The sequence below is a fragment of the Phocoena phocoena genome, chromosome 8 (genome assembly GCF_963924675.1).
Source record: "Phocoena phocoena chromosome 8, mPhoPho1.1, whole genome shotgun sequence".
Classification (NCBI taxonomy): Eukaryota; Metazoa; Chordata; class Mammalia; order Artiodactyla; family Phocoenidae; genus Phocoena; species Phocoena phocoena.
In genome coordinates, this window is record NC_089226.1 from 14,549,643 (window position 1) to 14,573,593 (window position 23,951).

Here is a 23,951-nt window from a genome sequence, read left to right on the forward strand (position 1 = left end):
GGTCGAAGCCGGGCCCCCTGCATTGGGAGCACAGAGTCTTATCCACTGCGCCACCAGGGAAGTTCCCCAGATTATTTTACTTAATCCTCACAAGAATTCTCTAAGTACCATTAATACCTCCCTTTTGCAGGTGGGGAAACCAGGGTACAGAGAGGAAAACCATTTTACCACAGGTGTCAGGGCTAGAAGGTAGCAAAGCCAGGATTCAAACAAAGGCTGCTCAACTTCACAACCTGTACCCTTGAGCACTGCATTATAGAATTCTCTCTCTTACTCATTTCAATTCCATTTCCAGTGGCTTTCTAGTAGAATCTTTACAAAGCTCGCAAACTTTTTTTTCTATTTTAAAAAGAAAAGAAACAAAGACCAAAAATCTTTTCTTTAAAACTTTAAAATGGGTATAAATTAGAAATTATAATATTAATAAATCAAAGGCCCATAAAGAGCTTAGATATTTGTATACTGATAGATGCCCAGAGATTTTTATGCCAATTGGGACAATTTAATTTGCATAGGAAGGTTACCAATCAGCAATTTTCGATTTTTCTATTGTAATAGGATATTTTCCTTTACATGTACCCAACTTTTTAACATTAAAAAACTGTGCAGGAAGATAAGAACTACTAAGTACCTTTGTAGCTTAAAAAGATTAAGGACTTAAGCAAAGGGTTGAGTTAGAATTGTTATTTTCCCCAAAGTATCCCTTCATAAATATGAATAAACACAAAAGTACATAATGAGGAAGACCATATTCAGAGAATCATTTTCTTAAAAACTCTATACACTTTAGATAAAAGGAATCAAGATTTAACCGGTATTAAATGAAGTCCCCAAAACAGTAACAGATGAAAAAAATTAAACCCACCATCAAAAACTTTTAAAATTTACATGTCTGGAAGGATGTATATCAAACCGTATTGTTTATTTTTGTTATTAAAAACACACATTTTTAAAAAAGATGAACAAATTTTTTTTTTTTTTTTTTTTGCGGTACGCGGGCCCCTCACCACTGTGGCCTCTACCATTGCGGAGCACAGGCTCCGGACGCCCAGGCTCAGCGGCCATGGCTCACGGGCCCAGCCGCTCTGCGGCATGTGGGACCTTCCCGGACTGGGGCACGAACCCGCGTCCCCTGCATCGGCAGGCGGACTCTCAACCACTGCGCCACCAGGGAACCCCCGAACAAATTATTTTTAAAATTTATTTTATTGAAGTATAGTTGACATACAATGTTGTGTTAGTTTCTGGTGTACAACAAAGTGATTCAGTTATATATATGTGTATATATATATATTCTTTTTCATATTCTTTTCTATTGTGGTTTATTACAAGATATTGAATATAATTCCCTGTGTTGTAAGTAGGACCTTGTTGTTTCTTCATTCTATATATAATAGTTTGCATCTGCTAATCCCAAACTCCCAATCCATCCCTCCTCTACCCTCCTCCCCCTTGGCAACCACAAGTCTGTTCTCTATGTCTGTGAGTCTAAAAAAATGAACAAATTCTTAATTTAAAAAAGTAAAAATTCTGCCTGGAATTATTGCTTTATTATGGCAACTTCCAGGGGCCTTCAATATGGACCACCAAAGTTCAGCAAGGACCAACTGATACTGATTCTTTGGAAATATGAAATTAGCTGAATTAAACTGCAGAAGAAAAGCACCTCTGCAAGCATGCTTCGTGAGGAGTGCCTTAGAGGCAGTATGTCACAGTGGTTAAAAGCAGAAACTTGGGAATTAGACTGACCTGTGTGTGACTCCCATTTTCTGCACTTACTGCCTGGGTGACTTTAGGCAAGTTACTTTAACTCTCCTAAACCTCAATTACCTAATCTGTATATTGGCAGTAACATCTATCTCATAAAGTTACGAAGTTAGATTACATATTAATAAATAAGATTATCTACTCTAAGTGCTCCTACATACTAAATGCTCACAACACATATCCATTATTGTTAGCAATAACATGACAAAACCTTTCTTAACGTTTTGCATTTCCCTTTTAACCAGAAGTGTCTCAGAAGAGGTGTCTCTTATTTCCTTTTTTAAAGCCAATTTTCACTTACCTCTGGCAGGTTTTCATGATCAGATTTCCAAAATTCTTTTCTTTGTTTCTCTCCCTCTGACTCCCCAAATTAAGTATGTCTGTAGTTTTGAAATATTTGTTCCTTATATCTTCATTCATTCATTCCTTCATTCCTCCACACAATGAGCATTTTGAAAGTGCCTGATTTATGCAATGCACTGATCTGTGAAAAGCTTATAAAACTAATTAGACACAGACCCTGTCCTAAAGAAGCCCACAGTCTTCTTTAGCAAATAAAAACGCAGGAGAGGGCTTCCCCGGTGGCGCAGTGGTTGAGAGTCCGCCTGCCGATGCAGGGGACACGGGTTCGTGCCCCGGTCCGGGAAGATCCCACATGCCACAGAGCGGCTGGGCCCGGAGCCATGGCCGCTGAGCCTGGGCGTCCGGAGCCTGTGCTCTGCAATGGTAGAGGCCACAGTGGTGAGGGGCCCGCGTACCGCAAAAGAAAAAAAAAAAAAAAAAAAACGCAGGAGAAGGAAGCAGCCACATAGCACAGGGAGATCAGCTCGGTGCTTTGTGACCACCTAGAGGGGCGGGATAGGGAGGGTGGGAGGGAGACTCAAGAGTGAGGAGATATGGGGGATATATGTATAGCTGATTCACTTTGTTATAAAGCAGAAATTAACACACCATTGTAAAGCAGCTATACTCCAATAAAGATGTTTTTAAAAAATGCAGGAGAATGGGTTAAACCTGAATCTCAGATAATGAATAATTTGATAGTACTATAAGTTATGTCCCATGCAATGAGACACAGTGCAGGGGAAGGACTATAATGTAATATAAATACTATAAAAGGTCGTACAAAGTGTCCTGGGAATTTAGCTAAACTTCCGAGTTTGCCTAAAGTCTGATTGGACTGACTTAGTAGGAATTGCATACCCAGTGCTCCTTGTCCTGGGGGAGACAGGCACACCGTATTTCCGGATTGGAAGGCTAACTCTATGCGAACCGAAATTCATCCGTCAGCTTTGCCGCCCCCGGCCGCTAGATGCCGCCACAGACAAATTTATTGAAACCCTAGACAAACAGGATCCGAGCCCCTCTAGATCCTCCCAGGATCCTTCAATGCTGGAAGAGACGTAACGCGCGAGTGGAGAAGGTCTCACGAGAGTGAAAGAAAGTATCGCGATTTTTTCTTTCTCTCTCTTTTTTTTTTTTTTTTGCTTAGCGACTGACAACAGGCCGGTTGCTCCGAGTAGAAGTGCTTGGCCTTCTTCCAAGTAGAAGTGGCCTGGCCTGAGATTGGAGTGAGACCCCAGCCCTAGGCTGGGGTTCTTTCCACATAGAGGAGACGGATTCAGAGGGGCTACAGGTAATTCGTACTCACCCTAGCAGAAAGAGATCTCTCTTTCTCCCACCGTAGAGGAATAGAAAGGACTCCCCTTCCCTCTCCCCTTCTCCCCTCCACCTCTTCCCATCTTCTTGACAACTGTTCTTTCCCTCCTTCCTTCACGCCATCACCAACCATCCTGCTTCCTTTACTCCCCAAGAAACTTAAGTGGGATCCGATATACAAGACGGGGGTGGTGTGGTGGGGTGATGCTTTCGGGATTATTGGGTGGGACCAAGAGGCTGGAGTTTACCCTGTCTTCGGGGAACGCCCCTCCTTCCCAGGTAACCCCAGAGACAGAACTCTTTCTAGAGCCTCTACAGCCTCCCCAGAGAAGCTCCGGCCGCCTTGCGAAACTGATCGAACCGGAGGAGACAGCCATTATCCACAGACAACTGTTTTGCCCTTGCGCGGGTATCTTACAGCTTTGGGGAGCTGCTTCAGAAGTTGGCTGTCGTTTCTCTCCACGATTCCCTCGTTCCTCAGCCAGCCTGCCAGCAGTTCCTAAATAAGGGCTGCAACAGAATGACTTAACTGCTTGACCTGGGGCCAAGAAGCCTTAAGGAAAGTTTGAATGGGGGGGTATGGTGAAGGTTTCAGGTAAAACTGGTGTCTTGGGTAAGGAAGAGGAACCAATGCTGGTTTGGAATCCACCTCCCCACAGAGTGCTTAATGTCCCATGATAGGCGCTCTGTAATCATATTTCCTTTTGCTTAGACCAAGACCGTTGAAAACCAGACATATGATGAGCGTCTAGAGATTAACGACCCTGAAGAGGTTGCGAGTATTTATGCTCCAACCACAAGACACAAAGGTAAGAGAGGCATGAAGAGGAAAGAAAGAAATGGTTGTTTTTTGTTTTGTTTGTTTTGCAATTGTAAGTCAGCGGTTACTAAAAACAAACCAAAACTTGTAAAAAAAAAAAAAAAAAAAAACAAAACTCCAAATAAACCATGAGGATCAAAACTGTTGATCTCACATGAATGACATGTAGCTTAGAATGACATGTAGCTTAGAACTTAGCCGTACTTTCTTAGAAACAGGAACAAAACAATTGTCTATTACCACATGGAGAATACGTTTGACCCTGGTAGGTACCGCCTTGAGGGTTGCCGGATGGATTCCTGATTGTCCCCAAGAATTTTCTATTTTCTATTAGCAGATGTTGGCTTTCAGAGTCAAGTTACTTGCCATTGCTCCTGTTTTCCAAATAGTTAAGGGGGGAGAAAACACAGCCACCCAGATTGCAGGATATTCCATCAACCTAACCACTGTTCCCCATCACCATTTACTTCATGATACTGTTCTGCCCACAGTCTGCCGGGGATTCATGTTTGTTTGTTTAATTTATCAAAACTCTTTTGCTCAGTTCTGAAGATGCTTCAGTTACCTATCCTTAACCTGCAATTCCGATTGAAACCTCAACAGAATATTTTCAGAGGACTTGACACCATCATTTGTTCAACAAACATTTTTTGAATGCCTATTATCTGTCAGCCTTATGCTTGGCACTACGTATACAGTTTTTTGTTTGTTTCTTTGTTTTGGCCATACCGCGTGGCTTGTGGGATTTGAGTTTCCCGACCAGGGATTGAACCCAGGTCTTCGGCAGGGAGAGTTCAGAGTCCTAACCACTGGACCGCCAGGGAATTCCCAGGTATACAGTATTAAAAGAGACATTGACCCTGCCATCCTGATGCCTGTAATTATGGGAGACAGATGCCAAATGAATAAAGAAACACAATTACAAATGTGGTAAGTGCATTGATGGAAGCAGAGTTTGATGTTATGGAGAATACTGGTGAGGAGTGGGATCTACTTTTGATGGAGGGGTCAGGGAAGACCTAAGGAGGTGATGGTTGAAACTGAAAGGTGAGAAGGATTTAGACACAGAGGAAAAGTAGGCCAGGAAGAGGGAGCCGCTAGTGAAATGTGAAAAGGACCTGAGGCCAGAAAGAACTTGGGTTACTTTGAGGACTTGAAAGAGACCAGCATATGGTAGGAGAGAGTAACCTCAGAGGTAGTCAGGAGGTATAACAAGCAGGGCTTTAGCGGCCATACTGCTGTTATGCATGGCATGGATTGAAGGGTGCAAAGGTGAAAGCAAGGAGCCAGTTAGAAGGACTGTCGCCATGGCTGAGTTGAGGTGTGACAGTGGCTTGGTTGTGGGGAGGAAGTTGAGAATAGAGAGAGAATTGGCAAACGCTAGAGGTATTGTTGTAGTAGAATCACTAAGACTTGCTGATGGATTGGATTTAGCTCTTGAGTTAGGAATCAAGGATGACATCCAGGGTTGTTTGTTTATTGTGGTAAACTTGCCTAATATAAAATTTACCATTTTAACCATGTCGAAGTGTGACAATTCAGTAGCATTAAGTACATTCGTGTTGTTGCGTAAGTATCTCTACTATTTCCAGAACTTTTTCATCATCCTGAACAGTTATTATTAAACAATAACTCTCCATTCCCCTCCCCTCCCCCCCCCGCCCCCCAGCTGCTGGTAACCTCTATTCTACCTTGCCTCTATGAATTTACCTATTGTAGGTACTGCATAAGCAGGATCATACAGTGTTTGTCCTTTCCTGTCTGGCTTATTTCACATAGCTTAATGTTTTCAAGGTTCATTCATGCTGTAGCATGTGTTAGAATTTCCTTCCTTTTTATGGCTGAATAATATTCCATTGTTTGTATAACCACATTTTGTTTATCCATTTGTCTGTCGATGGACACTTGGGTGGTTTCCACCTTCTGGCAGTTGTGAATATGCTGCTATGAACATTGGTGTACAAGTATGTGTTTGAGTCCCTGCTTGCAGTCTTTTGGTGTATGTATACCTAGACGCTCAGGTGTTTTTTTTTTTTTTTAACCAGGTCATTGACCTACTTATTTTTTTGTTTTAAATTTTTAATTTTTTAATGCCTGTCATGCATATTTATTTATTGAAGTATAGCTGATTTACAATGTTGTGTTACTTTCAGATGTATTGCACAGTAATTCAGTTATATTTATTCATATATTCTTTTTCAGATTCTTTTCCCTTATAGGTTATTAGAAAATACTGAGTATAGTTCCCCGTGCTATATAGTAGGTCCTTGTTAGTTATCTGACACCCAGGTTTTTTGTTTTTGTTTTTTAATATTTAGTTATTTATTTGTTTTGGCTGTGCTGGGTCTTAGTTGCAGCATGTGAACTTTTAGCTGCTGCACGCAGGCTTCTTAGTTGCAGCATGCGGGATCTAGTTCCCTGACCGGGCGTTGAACTTGGACCCTGTGTACTGGGAGCTCGGAGTCTTCCCCACTGGACCACCAGGGGAGTCCCCTGACACCCAGGTTTTTGACTTGAGCACATTTATAATCTTGCCAGCTGTGGACATTATAATTTGTTTTCAGTTTAGGCAATTTAAAAGGCAGAAAAATGGTGTTTAGTGGGCATTCATTTGACTTAGAAATCATTGAACATGTTTTCATGCCAGTTAATAATATCTTACATCTGGTTATGCTTTTAATTGTTCAGAATATTTTATTGCTTTTATCTTATAGACAGTGATTCAGATTCATATTTGTGACTACTATTTGCCAGGAAGTAGGTCATTTCCTTCCACATAAAATTGTTTTCAATTGATCCTTACAACAATCCTGACTGAGAAATATTACTGACCCCATTTAGAAGTGGGAATACTGAGACTCAGGGAGGTTAAGTCATTTTGTCCACCTGATAGAGTTGTCCTATAAACCCAGTCTTCTGACTATAAATCCAGCACTCCTTTTGCTTTACTAATTACTAACTAATTACTAACCTCATTTCACCAATATGTAAACTAAGGGCAGATTTTATGCTATTTATGTAATGGCAGATAATCAGTTAGTATAATGTCTAACCTAATGCCTTAAGCATACTAATACTTAGTAAGTATATCTCAAATTGAATTGACAGAGCCATGACTAGAATTCAGTTTCCTGTCTTTCAGCTAGATATTCTTATAAACCCTGTTTCATAAAATGGTTAGAGCATAAAATATTATAAATGAAAAATATCTGTCTTTGAAAATCATTTTAACGATAACCTAGGGACTTCCCTGGTGGCAGAGTGGTTAAGACTCCACGCTCCCAATGCAGGGGGCCTGGGTTCGATCCCTGGTCAGGGAACTAGATCCCACATGCATGTCGCCACTAAGAGTTTGCATGCCACAACTAAGGAGCCCACCTGCCACAACTAAGACACAGCGCAACCAAATAAATATTTTTTAAAAACCCCAAAAAACAATAACCTAAAGGGAAAACTTTTCTTCCAAGGACTTCGTCGTTCCGCCCATCTTCCTAACAAGACTATGGCTGACAACAGCAGTGATGAGTACGAAGAGGAAAATAACAAGGTGCAGTATAACCCACAGCTTCTTGTGAAATTTCTGCTTTGAATTTTTAGTAGTTAGTTTGAAATGACACTAGTTCAGTAGCAAACATTTCTTAAATACTCACCTCCAGTGATTGGGTTCCTTTGAGCTCGTGGAGGACAGTCACGAGCCAAGAGCATTAAGATTTTGACTCTCCTTCTGGAATAAAGCTTACTGTTATAGCTGATGTTTTGGTGAGAAATTTCATATAACACAGGCCCGTGTTTCACAAACTTTTCTAGTCATAATAATCAACTGGGGTACTTATTTAAAAAAAAAAACAGATAGGAATTCCCTGGTGGTCCAGTGGTTAGAACTCTGTGCTTCCACTGCAGGGGGCACGGGTTCGATCCCCTGGTCGGGGAACTAAGATCTCACATGCCACGTGGCACGGCCAATAAATAAATAAATAATTAAAAAAAAAATTTAGAAAAACATTTCCAGTCCCCACCCAGAACTGCCTAATCAGAATCCTGAAGGTAAAAGCCTGCAAATGTATATTTTGAGCAAGCACTCCAAGTCATTCTTATGATAAAGAAAGTTTGGAATGATTCATCTGGCATTGGTTCACTGTCAACAGTTGTGATACTTCTAGTATTTTGTGAAAGAGACTTTAGTTTTGAAGTCTTAAGGCCCAGATGTCACTTTGCTGTTATTCTGTGAACCAAGAGAATCACCGTTTCTGGAAGTGGGATGAGAAGACGCCTTCAATTTGCACACGTGTACTGTCTAACAGCCCGTGTTTAGGCTTAGCACATGGTCCAATGGTTATGTTTTAATCGTCCTCCAAGAACAGGCGTTTTGAAAACTCAGGTGAAGGAGAATATTTGAAGTAATGCAGAAAGCTGTAGCAACAGAGACGGATTTCATAGAAAGTCTTAAAGGTCATGTTTTAAGATAGCCCCACTTTGTGACTAGTGTGCTGTTTGACATCTTACCTACAAAGTCATTTTTTGGCATCTTGTCTGTGGTATATAAAGTCTTCTCCCATAGGTCAGAGATTTTGCAAAGCACTACTTTGAAGAAGCAGACAAAAGAAAAGTGAACAATTTTCCTAAATTGACCTCCTAATTTTGTATATTCGCCCTAAATTTTTCTAGTTTTCATCATGATGTAGTCAATATTCAAGGCTCATTTTCTTTCCAATTTAATATGCACCCAGAATCAGTAGATAGGATCCACTTTTGAATAATCTTTGAGCTGACGATATTCTTAAAAATCTCTCCTTGCCAGACTGCTTCCCATGTGACCAAGAATAATTTGGGCAGATTTTGAATTAGGAAAGAACACTGTGGGAGATTCTTACCAATTGTATACCAATAAGGCATATTCTGCAACTGTGTCATCAGTCTCACATGTTACAGATTAGTTAAAATATATTTTTATCTATGTGTAATAAATCTGTGTTAGGCTTAGAGGAGAATGTAACCCAAAGAAGTTTTTGATGTCCTGTAATGTGTCACAGTTTTATATGTCAGTAGCTGCTTTAATGTAAAAGAAACATTAAATAATTTAAAAAACTAGAACCAATCATCTCTTAACCTCAGTGTAAGCCATATGGCATATGGAAACCAAGCTTGAAAAACCTATTTTTAAAGGGGGCCAATTGGCCACCCTTTAGGTCCTAAGTGAGGGCATGCCACAGGCTCCAGGCCCTAAAGTCAAAGACATGGACCCTGTCCCGGCTGCCCCGGCAAGCCCAAGCACCACCTTACCCCTTCTCGTCAGCTTGAGGGTGGGGTGGTGCATCTAGAACCCAGAAAGGTAGGTCGTAATGCCAAGGACAGAAGAGTCTCTTATCTTGAGATATAATGTACAGTCATTGCATTTAACTTACGGGGGAAGGGAGGGGAACCATGCATAGGTCAGATACCCATTGAATGGAAAGGGAAAACACACAGTCTCCGGAACTGCTGGTCAGAATCCAGGCCCGGGGTTGATTATGAACTTTCTTCTTTTGATAGTTACAAGCAGCTTACCCTGGGCAGTCTTGCAAATTAAATACTAGATTTCCTCCCTGTGATCTCTGTGAGTATTAAGATTCCCTAAAGTGTGTCTTCCCTACTTCATCTTCCCCCATTTCTTCCCAAAATAACTATTATATTTAGAGTTGCTTTCTTCTTCAGAAGTCCCTCAGTTTTAGAGTTGAAGCTGACTGGGTAAAGTTTATGCAGAGTTCTCAGAATCTCCTAAGTAATAGGTAAGAGAGATATGTATTGGATAAAATTTATACCCAAGCCTCGAGCAGAGGAAGAGACCATGGTTATAGAAAGTGGGGACTCAGTAGCTAAGGAGGAGCAGAAGAAGGTTCTCGAGGCCCTTCTTGGGAGTGCTTCCTTCTCTTTCCAGTGAATTGGTGTCAGGCGGGAGGGTTCTGGTTAGAGTACTAGGAGAGAACTGGGTAAAGGTATACTAAATTTCTCCTTACCTGGACCTTTCTATCTCCTGCCCTATCTCAGGAGAAAAAGAAGACCTCGCAGCCCACTCCTCAGCGGGGCTTTAGTGAAAACGATGACGACGACGATGATGACTCATCTGAAACTGATTCTGATGACGACGATGATGATGAAGAGCACGGGGCCCCTCTGGAAGGGTGAGAAAAGCTCCCTTGCCAAGGAGGAAAATGCCTCCTTCAAAACACTGGACAGGAGGACGTCAGTGAGAAGTGAAATTCCAGCAGCTCTTTTGATCTCCTCTATTTAGGATTATCAGATGCTCAGAAACCCAGTGTAATGAGTTTTCCTTCTTTTTCGGCTCTACTGCCCGCATCCTGTGATGTCACTTGCACTATTGGAAACACTTGTGGGCTCAGGGATTTCATGAGGATTTGCTGAGTCAGCTTAACTGATGGTCTCTGACTTCAAGGAGTTCACATTCTAGGGAAGAGAAGATAAATTTATACACATACCAAAGCATTTCTATCTAGCAAGGAAAACATGCATGCACAGGAACATTTCTATTTTAGGCTCAGACCCTTTTAGGACGGGTAGAGAATAGGTGCATCCGGAACCCTGTATTGAGGCAAAATGTTCCTGCATGGTGCTTCAGTAAAAATTCTCCTCACCATATTCCAGCTCTGGTGCTAGATTAACCATGACCCACCCCTGTAGGTTTTAATCAAAGTAGATTCTAAAGCCCATTCATTTAAAATACAATTAACTGGTGTAGCCAATCAGTAGAATTCTTTCTAGCGTTAAAAAGTGTGAGGCAGCACTCTATGCACTGTAAAGAACAATCTCCAAGGGACACTGTTACGTTTTGAAAAGGTATAGAAGTCTTTATGCTGTGCTACCATGTGTATAAAACAGATGTTACATAAGCCATCTCTAAGCTGCCCTAGGAACTAATAACACTGATTACTCTTGGGAGGGGAACTTGGTGGCAAAGGAACAGGGGTGGAAGGGGACATAACTTTCCACTGAATACATTTTGTGCCTTTTATTTCCTGTCGTGTGCATGCATACTTTATTCAATGAAGTAGTTTAATAAAAATAAAAAGTTACCTTTGAATTATCCACCTGAAGGTAGACACTAAGTAAATTAGGCAAATGTTTAATACCAGACTGACTTTTCATGCTTCCCAGTTTACTTCATGATTCTGCTTCCATAAATTATAATCTGGGGAAATATAAACTATTTAGTTTTTTTGTTAAGCAACTCTTCCCAGAAGAACTTTAAGTAACTTTCCTAGTCACTTATATACTTTGTCAATTCATTACATTTTACTTAATTATAGTCATTGATATGTACTCTACTTCTTTTTTACTGTATACATTTCATGTATTAATACAAATATTTTTAATAACTGCGGTATTCATCTTGACATATCTAACCATCTCTCAAGTGTTGGACATTTTGTTTCTAATTTTTTACTTTTATAAATAACACTGAAAAACATCTTTGTAAAAATTCCTTTTTTTCTTGGGGTAAACCATTTTCATGTCAGAAATTAAGATCTCATTCCATCTTTTCTCTTCATCCCCTTCATTCAAAAAAAAAAGGGAAAACAATTTCTGCTACATTCTAAAATTTTTTAAAATTATGTTTTGGATTTTCTGTAGCTCTGTTCTTCATTGTCAGAGATAGCTGAGAGCTAATTATAATCACTTTTAAAGTTACCTTGCAAGCTGCTCAGAAAAGGCAGATGTGGGTGGAGCAGAAACTAGGTCCAGAGTCATATGCCCTGTGGCCAGAGTGACACCCGGGCTGAACCAGGGCTCAGCAACCCCTGCTCTTCTCTGGCTACCTTGAACCACATTTTCCTTTCCCCAGTGCCTATGATCCTGCAGATTATGAGCATTTGCCAGTTTCTGCTGAGATTAAGGAACTCTTCCAGTACATCAGTAGGTGAGTACCAGGCCCTCCCACCATAATCCCCAGCCCTGCCTTGCCCTTTCCTTCCTCTAGTCTGAAACATGGCCATTCCCCTTAGGTTTTTTCAGCCTGAATAATAAAGTAAGTTTCTCTGACAGTTTCCACCTTCCCGTGGCAATATCTCCTAGGTATACACCTCAGTTGATTGACCTGGACCACAAACTGAAACCTTTCATTCCTGATTTTATCCCAGCTGTCGGGGATATTGATGCATTCTTAAAGGTACAGTCAGAACATCCTAAAACTGACTCCTTAGGTGTTTCTTCTGACCCCTCTATCACTCTAACAGTTCCACTAATTTCCCTGACTACCAATAGCTACCTTAATATATATTCTTCATTTCACTGGAGTTCTTAACTTGCTCTCAACTCCAAATTATACTTATTGCTATTAGGTAATAATTGATTATCTCACTAGGTGTTAAAATTTGTCATATATCTGCCTCCTGGGGTTATCCATGACTTCAGCTTTATATCTAAGGTCCTATAGATCATGTATTTTTTTTTCTAGGTAGTACTTTAGTACAGCATGATATACAGGCATGCTTTTTAATACTAGAAATAACGATGAACCAGAAGAGTTCTTCCTCTTCAGCTTATTGGAAGCAAGTATACCTTTTTAGATCCCTCCCATGTTTTTTTTCTCTGCTTTCTTACCTTTCTCCTAACCAGGTTCCACGTCCTGATGGAAAGCCTGACAGCCTTGGCCTACTGGTATTGGATGAGCCTTCTACAAAGCAGTCGGACCCTACAGTGCTCTCACTTTGGTTAACAGAGAATTCCAAACAGCACAATGTCACAGTAAGATACTAGCCTAGCACAGGCCCCAGCTCCAGGGGGCCGAGAGTAGAAGCCTTGCTAGTATTTGAACAGTTGACTTACTGCCTATTAAAAGGGATGGCTATGGTTTCAACCAGCCCTGTTTTTTTCAGTAACAATTGTATTAAGATATAATTTACCTACCATGAAATTCACCCTTTTAAATTGTACAATTCAGTGACTTTTAGTATATTCACAGAGCTGTACAACCATCACTACTATTTAAGAACATTTTCATTATTCCAAAAAGAACCCCCTTGGGAATTCCCTGGTGGTCCAGTGGTTAGGACTCAGCACTTTCACAGTGGTGAGCCCGGGTTCAATCCCTGATGGGGGAACTAAGATCCCACAAGCTGTGAGGTGGGGCCAAAAACCTAAACAAAACAAAGAGAAACCCCATACCCATTAGTAGTCACTCCTCTCCTCATTCCCCCTGCTCTTAAACCCTGGTCACTACTTCATTCCTTTTTTATGGTTGAATAATATTCCATTGTGTGGACATACCATATTTTGTCTATCCATTTACCAGTTGTTTCCATGTCTATTAATTCTGCATCTATGAATGTATACAAGTTGTTGCATGCACATATATTGTTGTCTTGCGTATATAGGTAGGAGTAGGATTGCTGAGCCATATGGAAACTGTTTAATATTTTGAGGAAGTGCCAAACTGTTTTCCAGAGTGGCTGAATCATTTTACAATCCCACCAGTAATGAATTAGAGTTCCAATTTTTCCACATCCTCACCAACACTTGGTATTGTCTGTCTTTTTTATTCTAGCCATCCTAGTAGGTGTGAAATGGTATCTTATTGTGGTCATTCCTGTCCTATTGACCTGCCCCCTTCCCCTGGCTCCAGAAGATTTTATCAGGGTTTCCTATAATCTTCATTTGGCTCCTGGCAGGCTTCACTTTTCAGCAGTTACCTTGAATACGAAATAGCAGCATATGATGAGGCACTCTGTAAAAACAAGAGTAGAAACATCCTTCAGGACTTCCCTGGGGGCGCAGTGGTTGAGAGTCCGCCTGCCGATGTAGGGGACACGGGTTTGTGCCCCGGTCCGGGAAGATCCCACATGCCACGGAGCGGCTGGGCCCGTGAGCCATGGCCGCTGAGCCTGCGCGTTCAGAGCCTGCACATCCGGAGCCTGTGCTTCGCAACGGGAGAGGCCACAATAGTGAGGGGCCCGCGTACTGCAAAAACAACAACAACAACAACAACAACAACAGAAAAAACATCCTTCAGGGGCTTCCCTGGTGGTGCAGTGGTTAAGAATCCACCTGCCAATGCAGGGGACACGGGCTCAAGCCCCGGTCCGGGAAGATCCCAGATGCCGCGGAGCAACTAAGCCCGTGTGCCACAACTACTGAGCCTGTCCTCTAGAACATGTGAGCCACAACTGCTGAGCCCGTGTGCCACAACTGCTAAAGCCCGCGTGCCTAGAGCCCATGCTCTGCAACAAGAGAAGCCAACGCAATGAGAAACCTGTGCACCGCAACAAAAGAGTAGCCTCCACTTGCCGCAACTAGAGAAAGCCCACGCACAGCAACAAAGACCCAACACAGCCAAAAATAAATAAATAAATTTATTTTTTTAAAAATTCTAGAAAAACAAAAAAAGAATATCCTTCAGTGCCATCAGCCAGGCTTTCCCCTTATTTTTCTAGCAACATATGAAAGTAAAGAGCCTGGAAGATGCAGAAAAGAATCCCAAAGCCATTGACACATGGATTGAGAGCATCTCTGAATTACACCGCTCCAAGCCCCCTGCGACTGTGCACTACACCAGGTAAGAAATAGTACATTCTTCACTGTAGTAACCCATGGTAACTTTCACCACCTGGGAAGCCATTGCTTCTGAGAAGGGGGTCCCAAGGCTGGGACATATTTGAGATATATCAACCTGAGGATCTATGGATCCTGGCTGCTACTGGCTAAGAGTACAGACATGAAGATTATGATTTATCTGGTATTATTACTTAGCCAGCTTCTCCAAACCCCAGGTGCTGGGTAAGTTTGGCCCACCCAGTCTATGTTCTCCTGAAATCCTAATGTGCCAGACTGAGAATCTCCCTTCAGTCTAGAATATCCTGATGCAGAGACTGCTGATACCTGCCCATGTCCTCTATTCACGTTTACCTCTGTACTTGTAGGCCTATGCCCGATATTGACATGCTGATGCAGGAATGGTCTCCAGAGTTTGAAGAGCTTTTGGGAAAGGTGAGTGGAAGGTAGCAGGAGCTCAGAAAGTGTGGCATTCATTCTAGGGCCCAGTGTTTTCTCTCTTCTTGTATTACTATTATCATTAACTTTTAAATTGAAATATAATACAAAATCAGAAACATACATATAAGTGTTGGTTAACTTTCACCAACTGAACACCTTTGTGTAACCAACACATCAGATCAAAAAAACAGAACATCTCTGGCATCCTGGAAGCCCCTCAGGCTTCCACCTCCCAACGGGACTATTTTCCTGACTTCTAATAGCACAGATTAGGTCTGCCTGGTTTTTTGTTTTGTTTGTTTGTTTGTTTTTTGGCCATGCCACATGGCTTGCGGGATCTCAGTTCCCCGACCAGATATTGAACCTGGAATCAGTGAAAGCCCGGAATCCTAACCACTAGGCCACCAGGGAACTCCCTAGGTTTGTCAGTTTTGTATTTTATCTAAATATAATCATGTTCCTTTGTGTCTTATTTGCTCATCTATATTGTTCATCCATATGGAGAGTCATCCATATTGTTCATATATCATGGTTATATATTTGTTCTCACAACTGTATGGTATTCCATTGTTTGAATATATCCATTCTATGATAGCCATTTGGGTAGTTTCCAGTTTGGGGATATTACAAATTACTCTGTAATATTATTGTCCTACTACTATGAGTACATACCTTTTGATGTACATTTTGTATTATCACTTTAGACTCCACCTTTTCCACAGAGGTATATATGCTATTCTAAGAAGCTGAAGTCCTATTCATAATGATCCTAAATTTTAAAAAAGTGCCCAGGAATATATTTAATAAGAAATTGTCAAGACTTTTTTGAAAACCAATTATAAAACTTTAGTGAAGGGTAGACACAAGCTCTGAGTGGATGAGGAGTCAAGCCATGTTCCTGGAAGGGAGGGGTCAATCGCTCAGCACTGTCAGTCCTCCCCAGTTCACCGTGGAAATGGAAGGCCGTTTCAATTAGGATTTTAACTGCATTGTTTTAGAAACTGAAAATTCGGTAACAAAGTTTATCTGAGAGAATCAATTTTTAAGACTAATCATGAAAATTTTAGGGAAAAAATGAGGATTTGCCCTGTCAGACATTAGAAACACATTATAAAGCTGTAGTAAATAAAACAATAATGTACTGGTTAGGAACAGAAATAGATCAGCAGCACATAACAATCCAGAAACAAACCCATGTAAATGCAGAAATTTGTTGTATAGGAAAGATGGTTATTTTAAATGATTAGAGGGACTTTAAATGATTGGAAGATTCCGCACTTCCAATGCAGGGGGCGTGGCTTCGATCCCTGGTCCGGGAACTAATATCCCAGGTGCTGCGTGGCCAAAAGAAAAAAAAAAAAAAAAAACTAGTTGGGAATTAAATGATTAGAGATAGGATGGGTTGTGATGAGATGATTGACCAGCCATTTGAGAAAAATTAAATAGATTTAAACCTCAACCATATGCATATAGGAATTCCAAATGAATTAAACAGTTAAAAATAAAACTATACAGGACTTGCCTGGCGGTCCAATGGTTAAGACTCCACGCTCTCAATGCAGGGGACACGGGTTCGAGCCCTGATCGTGGAACTAAGATCCCGCATGCCACATGGTGCGGCCAAGAAGAAAAAAAGTTACTTACATATATATGTGATATTACTGTCCAAGCAAAAAGCTCTTACATATCAAGAAAAGAAAACTGAGCAAAGATGATAACAGGTCCTTCCTGGCCATGTTGCTTAAAATTGCTTCACCACATTCCCCAAGCTCTTTCCCTGCTTTTTCTCCATGCTACTTACCTTCTAACATATTGTATACCTTACTAATTTTGTCTTTTGTTTCTCCCTACTAAAATATAAGCTCCAGGAAGACAGAGTTTTCGGTACATGTTTATTGAGAAATTGTTATAAAAGCAAAAAATTTGAAAACAATCTCTTTTCTCACAGCATTTTAAAGCTATAGCTGAAGAAAACTGTTTGATTAGGGAATTGAATAGATAGATTGTAGTACATCCATTCAGTGAAATACACAATGGAGTATTGTTTGGCCTTATTTTGCTCTGATACAGAGAAATACCAATGACATGTTGTTACATGGAAAAAGGAAATTGCAGAACCATCTACTCTGATTTTTGTAAAAAGAGAACAAAAAATTTTTAAGAAGCCAATGGTTTTTAAACTTACAATATTAGTTTAGATCTGGAGCCTGCTGAGATGTCATGTCATTTTTTTCTGTTCCTGTGGTGTCCAAGGACCGTTAGGCCTTCTAACACCAAGTAACTATAAATACTTGGCCATAACTTGGGTCCAGTTTCTTCTTCACAAATACACACAGGAAGACTGCATGGCAGTATATTTTACTTTATTTATAGAATATTTTGGTCCTGTTATATCATATGCTACTTTGGTGGTTAATGAGTTTAACCATTTTACTGATCGGGAGAAAAGAAAAGGCACGTTGTATTATTTGCTACGGCTGCCATAACAAAGTGCCACAGACTGGGTGGCTTAAGCAACAGAAATTTATTTTTTCACACTCTGGAAGCTAGAAGTTGGAGATCAAATTGTCACCAGAGTTGATTCCTTTTAGACCCTTTCTCTTTGGCTGTCTCCTCCCTGTGTCTTCACATGGTCTTCCCTCTGTATGTGTCTCGGTTCTAATTTCCTCTTCTTATAAGGATTCCAGTCATACTGGATTAGGATTCACCCTAATGACCTCATTTTAACTTCTCTTTTTTACGACCATATCTGCAAATATAGGCACATGATCTGAGGCACTTAGAGGTTAGGACTTAAAACACATGAATTTTGGGGGAACACAATTCAGCCCATGTCACCCCTTATGCTCGGAGCTCTTTTGCTTCAGAGAGAGTGAGTGATGCTAGGACCACTGAAATTTCAGCCTTTTGACTCGGGTCCATCCCGTGCCCCTCCTAGGTGAGCCTGCCCACAGCAGAGACTGACTGCAGCCTGGCACAGTACATAGACATGATCTGTGGTGAGCCCTTCCATCCCTTCCTTGACCCCCATCTCTGGATAAAGTCATTGTGGGCTGTTGAAAAGGCTGGTTCACTCTGAGTTGCAGCCTTTACTTTAAGCCCGTTGTGCTATTTGGCAGCACGCGAGGGTGGTATTTGGGTTTATGTGACTACCTGCTGGGTATTTAACCCCCCGAGTTATAGTCACACATCCCGTCTGGGAGGGGACTGGCCATCCTAAACGGAAATGCCCCATAGCTTCCGGATTTTTGTTTATTTCTGCTCACGGGAGTTCTTGATTTCAGCCATCCTAGACATCCCCATCTACAAGAGTCGGATTCAGTCCCTCCACCTGCTCTTTTCCCTCTACTCGGAATTCAAGAACTCACAGGTAAGACCAGCATTGGAGATTGACTTAAGCTGTAGTGAGGACTGCTGCTGTCGCCACTGACTTAAGCTGTAGTGAGGATTGCTGCTGTCGCCACTATTTTGGGTCTGCTGTGATTCTGTCCTGTGACAGTGGAGAATGTCTCTGCCTGGAGTTACCATCACCCTTCCCCATAACGAAGGGAGCTGCAAAGCAGGCAGGGGTGGGGCTTGTAAAGGAAGGGGAAGTAGAAGCAATGTGGGCCTTAGACAAGGCTAGGTAAGGATCTACAGTGGACACTCATTTTTACAGGAGAACCAAGTGGCCTAATGAATGGAAGCAGGAAGCAAGGTTAGTTCTTGCTAAAATGTAGTAACTAGTATGTCCTCAATCCTTCATGTTCCCTCTCTCTCCTCACAGCATTTTAAAGCTCTAGCTGAAGGCAAGAAAGCATTCACCCCTCCATCCAACTCCACCTCCCAAGCAGGAGATGCAGAGACATTAACCTTCAGCTGAGACACCTCCCATGTCACTCTGTTTCAAGGCTGAGCTGGCTTCTCTGCCCCATCTGAGAAGGAGGGATCACTGTCAGCCACTTGGCGGCCTTGCCTGCCTCACAGCTTGATTCGGAGACAGCGCACGTCTTACTGCCCTCTCTGCCAGAAAGCACTGCCCATGGTCATTAAATGGCTAATGCCTGTGTCAGAGTTCCTTCCCATGGAAATTAATTATGCATTTACACTACTGTGGGGATGTGAGTTAGAATCACTGGAATTCCTGGGATCCCAGGATGCTCAGGTTGGGAGGAAGGCTTAAAAGATGTTCTTTTGAGATAGCAATAGAATTATTTTCTTTCATTCTTAAAGTTAGTTGGCAAAGATTTTACAAATAAAATACTCTTATCTTTCAGGTTATCCTGCTCTCCTTGAAATATGAAAGAGAGAAGGCAGACTGAGCATAGGCAGATATAAGGAACTTGGCCTAGGAATAGGCATTAAGTGAACAGCAGTTTAAGCAAATCAACTTTGTGAAATAAAATCAAACCCCAGTCCTCCAAGGTTGGCGATAGAGGGGAAACTTTTTTCTCCCAGAACTTATTTTTTCTGGGGGTCTCCCACCAGGTAGTGCTACCTGCCTTACAGGCTACCTGCCTGTCTAGCTCCAGACCTGTCTGGTTGTGGTCTTAGGGAGCCTAGCTATTGCGGTCACCCAGGTGAGAGATGATGGTGTCCTGGACTGGGTGGTAGTGGTAGAGATGGACAGATTCAGGAAATATTTTGGAGGTTTTATCAGCTAAGCTACAGTCAGAAACCATACTAGTTATTTCTAACAAAGGATGTTAATTTAAGTATGGGCAGTTGGTTACAAAAGTGTTGGAAGGGCTGAAGAAACAAAAGGGAGAATGGAGAGTGCTGAAGGAACAAGAGGCTAAAGGGGAGTGTCCACTGCTGGAAACAGAAGAGCTGCCACAGTGGCTGGGATGGCTGAGCAGGTCCGAGACCCTCACCCCTACTACAGCCACCCTGGGCAAGCGCTGCTGCCTCCTCTATCCCACCCTCTCCTGGCTTGCTGGTGCCTCCCACTGGCAGAAATTAACAGCTGGCAAGGGAATCTGGAAAATCGAGCAGCATAAAGTATAGAAGGGAAGGTGTGGGGTACGAGACAACAGATAAGCAACCAGGAGAGGTGGAACCAACAGAACTTAGTGATAGAGTGAATGTGGGGGAGGGAAGAGAAGAAAGGGCGACTCCCAGGTTCTCTGGCTTGAGCAGCTGGGCGGGTAATGGAGCCAAGTACTGATATACGGGGCAAGAACTGATCGGAGGGGAAAATTACAGTAAGATGCTACAGCCTAATACATACCCGAGAAACACGAGACAGGAAGGGCATCGTTTCCTACAGACCCTTAAGCCAACTCTGATGTTCATCTCATGCTTGAACTTGAGCAGGAACATCTGAGCTCAGGCCTCACTTTGACACCATATTGGGACCAGGTGCTCTGCTCTCAGATGGATGCCATTAATGCTCACATTTCACTCAAGGAAAAAGAGAGGCAAAAACATGATAGGAACTCAGATTCTCCATCAGGTTTTCAGGGAACAATCAGACTACCTTCTTTGGCTAGAACTGAGACTCAGCTCTAGTAAGTACAGTCGACTCTCGTTATTCACAGTAGCTATGTTCTATCGAGGCACCGCAGACACAATTAGCAAATACTGAACCACTGCTCCTGGGGGAAATATAAGGTAAGGTTCCTGTGTGCCTCTGTCATAACACTGTCGTCAACAACCATTGATTCACTGAACTCACGGCCACCAGCACTGTAAGTCATGCCATCATGAAGCGTATCTAACGCACTCTCTCTGTAAGGCACATGACAGCCTTACTACACTTAGTTAACTCTAGCCAGCGCCTCAGCACTATGCGGGTAGGGGCCATTTAATTTATTTATTTTCAAATATTTATTGTATTTATTTGGCGCACATGTCTTAGTTGTGGCACGGGGGATCTTTTTTTTTTTTTTTTTTCAGTTGTGGCATGTGGGATCTAGTTCCCTGACCAGGGATCGAACCCAGGCTCCCTGCATCGGGAGCATGGAGTCTTAGCCACTGGACCATCAGGGAAGTCCGGGGGGGGGCATTTTAAACACTGAAACCACCACCAACAAGCAAGAAATGAGGCATTAGGTACACCTTGGATAGGGCACTCATTTAGAGTGTGAGAGCCGAAACCAGGAGGCAGGATGTCGCCTTGTTCAGCCTCAGCTGGGAAGGTACGTGTCAGGCGACTCACATTTTTCACTGCTCTAAGCATGTTTGCAAACGATTGTAAAAACACTGCAAGTATCGATTTTAGGATTACAGATACATTTTAGTAAGTGAATTCGCAAATACAGAATCTGCAAATAATGAGGATCAGCTGCCTCAGTAACTGGCTAACGCGCAGGCCTGTAATGTTAGCCTGTCTCCCTACCCGAGCATGTCCACTGACCTGTCCAGTGAGCACTTCAGACACTGTTGCTATCGTGGGCTCCTCCTCCTCCACAATCTGAGGTTACTCTCTTGGCTACTTGATCTGTGGCCCTAGAAAAATAAGTTAACTTCTATGCCTCAGTTACTCTAGCTATGGAACAGTTATAATAAACACTAACTTAACTCCTAGGCTTGTCCTACGGGTGAAAATACGTGAAAAGATTAAATGCCACAAAACGTAAGATCTAATAATTATGTTACTAAGTACACATTTTTCACTTGGCCTTTTAGACTTTCCATTTGGCTATTCTCTCCCTGCCCGAGATTCTCATTTTTCTAATTCCCCAGCGAAAACCGCAAAACCAGCCTGCTTGCCATGCTCTACACATGATTCATGAGTTCCCTCTTCTAACTAAACCTTTATGCAGTCTATTTTCCTGGCTTGAAGTGTCCCTCCCCTCTGCTATCCCAGGCTCTCTACATTTCTAAATAAATAAAATTTGAACACAAGTATTTACATTTGCATTCCCTCCTTTAACCTTCCTAAAAATGACAGTATAGGAATTTTTTTTAAAAGGTATAAACCAGCAAGGACAGATAATAGGAAAGAAAATGACTATAGACCAGAGAGCAATACAATTTTGAAAGATGGACAAGTGGTAACAGATTTAGTGGGCAGGGGGAGGGGAAAAAACCTGATACTTGATTTCCAGTAGAGGAGAGGGACAGAGAAACCAATAAGAAGTAAGCCATTTGACACTGCAGAATCCTGGAAAGGATCAGGAATCGAAAATGTCAGATATTTCTGATGGCATGTGTGCAGGGAGGGGCTGCAGACAGGAGGATTGGCTGAAGGTTTGTAGAAAGATGGGATCCCCAGAAACTTCCCTATCTGTGCTGCCCACCTCCTTACCCTGGCAGAACATAGTCCCCTTTAAACCAAGGCGCCTCTGGACATGAGAACACCAAGCAATTCTGAGGACAGGAATAAGGGGCCATATTTAAAAGAGGACAAAATAGAGGAATGAGCAATGAGACCCTCAGCCCTCTTTTGGCTTATCCCTCCAAAGCACAATATCGGAAGAGTCCTCCCTTGGGAAACTGATCAGCCAAAGAGAAAAGACCTAAAGATACTGACAGAGAGTCTTCAAGCTTATAGACTTACTTGGTACCCCCTACCTACCATCAACTTCCATTCAGCTTGCGGGTATCTCATTCTTGTGCATGTGTGTGTGTGTATGTGTGCGCAGGCATGCTTGCAACTCTCATTCTTAAATGTGAATGTACCGTCACCAGGCATTTGAAGAAAGCCAGAAAAAGACAAAAACAGAACAAAGGATATCAGAGAAGCAAAGCAGGCAAGATATGAAAAAAAATTTTTTAACTATAATATTCATAGAGCAGTAGTTCTCAAGTTTGGTTGCATGTTAGAATCAACTGGATATATATATATATATATATATATAAAATTATTTTTAATATTTATTTGGTGCACTGGGTCTTAGTTGTGGCACGTGGGATCTTTAGTTGCGGCATGTGAACTCTTAGTTGTGGCATGTGGGATCTAGTTCCCTGACCAGGGATCAAACCCAGGCCCCCGGAATTGGGAGTGCAGAGTTTTAGCCACTGGACCACCAGGGAAGTCCCAACTGGAGATTTTTTTTTTTTTTGCAGTACGCAGGCCTCTCACTGTTGCGGCCTCTCCTGTCGCGGAGCACAGGCTCCGGACGCGCAGGCTCAGCGGCCATGGCCCATGGGCCCAGCTGTTCCGCGGCACGTGGGATCCTCCCAGACCGGGGCACAAACCCGTGTCCCCTGCATCGGCAGGTGGACTCTCAACCACTGCACCACCAGGGAAGCCCTGGAGATATTTTAAAGATAAGTTTCCTCTCCCAGACAACACACCAGACTAATGAAATCACAATCTCTGGAGGTAGGATACAAGAATCCATATTTTTTAACTTCCTCAGATTATTTCAATATGCAGACAAATTTGAGAACCACTGTCAGAGATGAGAAGATTCCATATCCATGAAATATTGGGCTGGCCATTGGGCTGGCCAAGAAGTTCATTCGGTCAGTGAATACATTGTTCAATAAAATTCTTGGTGAAAATGAAAAATGTGTGGGACTTCCCTGGTGGCGCAGTGGTTAAGAATTTGCCTGCCAATGCAGGGGACCTGGGTTCAAGCCCTGGGCCAGGAAGATCCCACATGCCGTGGAGCAACAAAGGCCGTGCACCACAACTACTGAGCCTGAGCTCTATAGCCTGCAAGCCACAACTACTGAGCCCATGTGCCACAACTACTGAAGCCCACGTGCCTAAAGCCCGTGCTCCAAAATGAGAAGCCACCGCAATGAGAAGCCTGCACACCACAACGAAGAGTAGACCCCGCTTGCTGCA

At 42.3% G+C, this 23,951-nt stretch overlaps 1 protein-coding gene across 2 annotated transcripts; it reads left to right on the top strand.

Moving 5' to 3' along the window:
* Positions 1-3,200: 3,200 nt before the first annotated feature.
* Positions 3,201-19,489, top strand: IFT46 (intraflagellar transport 46). Of its 2 annotated transcripts, XM_065882012.1 has the most exons (12): positions 3,201-3,403; positions 4,139-4,235; positions 7,714-7,793; positions 10,271-10,404; positions 12,084-12,158; positions 12,314-12,407; positions 12,857-12,985; positions 14,671-14,792; positions 15,157-15,223; positions 18,168-18,228; positions 18,514-18,599; positions 18,996-19,489. In XM_065882012.1, exons 3-12 carry the CDS (start codon positions 7,749-7,751, stop codon positions 19,089-19,091), a joined length of 909 nt encoding a protein of 302 aa, XP_065738084.1. In that variant the 5' UTR covers positions 3,201-3,403; positions 4,139-4,235; positions 7,714-7,748; the 3' UTR covers positions 19,092-19,489. The 2 variants fall into 2 exon arrangements, with proteins under 2 accessions (XP_065738084.1, XP_065738083.1); XM_065882011.1 differs by lacking the exons at positions 3,201-3,403; positions 4,139-4,235 and adding an exon at positions 9,433-9,554 and having other exon boundaries at positions 7,749-7,793; positions 10,219-10,404; positions 18,996-19,091.
* The last annotated feature ends 4,462 nt before the right edge of the window (positions 19,490-23,951 follow it).

What these genes read in the sequence shown, in the direction of transcription:
- IFT46 (XM_065882011.1), top strand. Translation starts at nt 7,749, where the DNA reads ATGGCTGACAACAGCAGTGATGAGTACGAAGAGGAAAATAACAAG. An exon ending in GTACATAGACATGATCTGTG is followed by an intron (nt 18,229 to 18,513) that starts GTGAGCCCTTCC and finishes TCTTGATTTCAG; the next exon opens with CCATCCTAGACATCCCCATC. An exon ending in CGGAATTCAAGAACTCACAG is followed by an intron (nt 18,600 to 18,995) that starts GTAAGACCAGCA and finishes CTCTCCTCACAG; the next exon opens with CATTTTAAAGCTCTAGCTGA.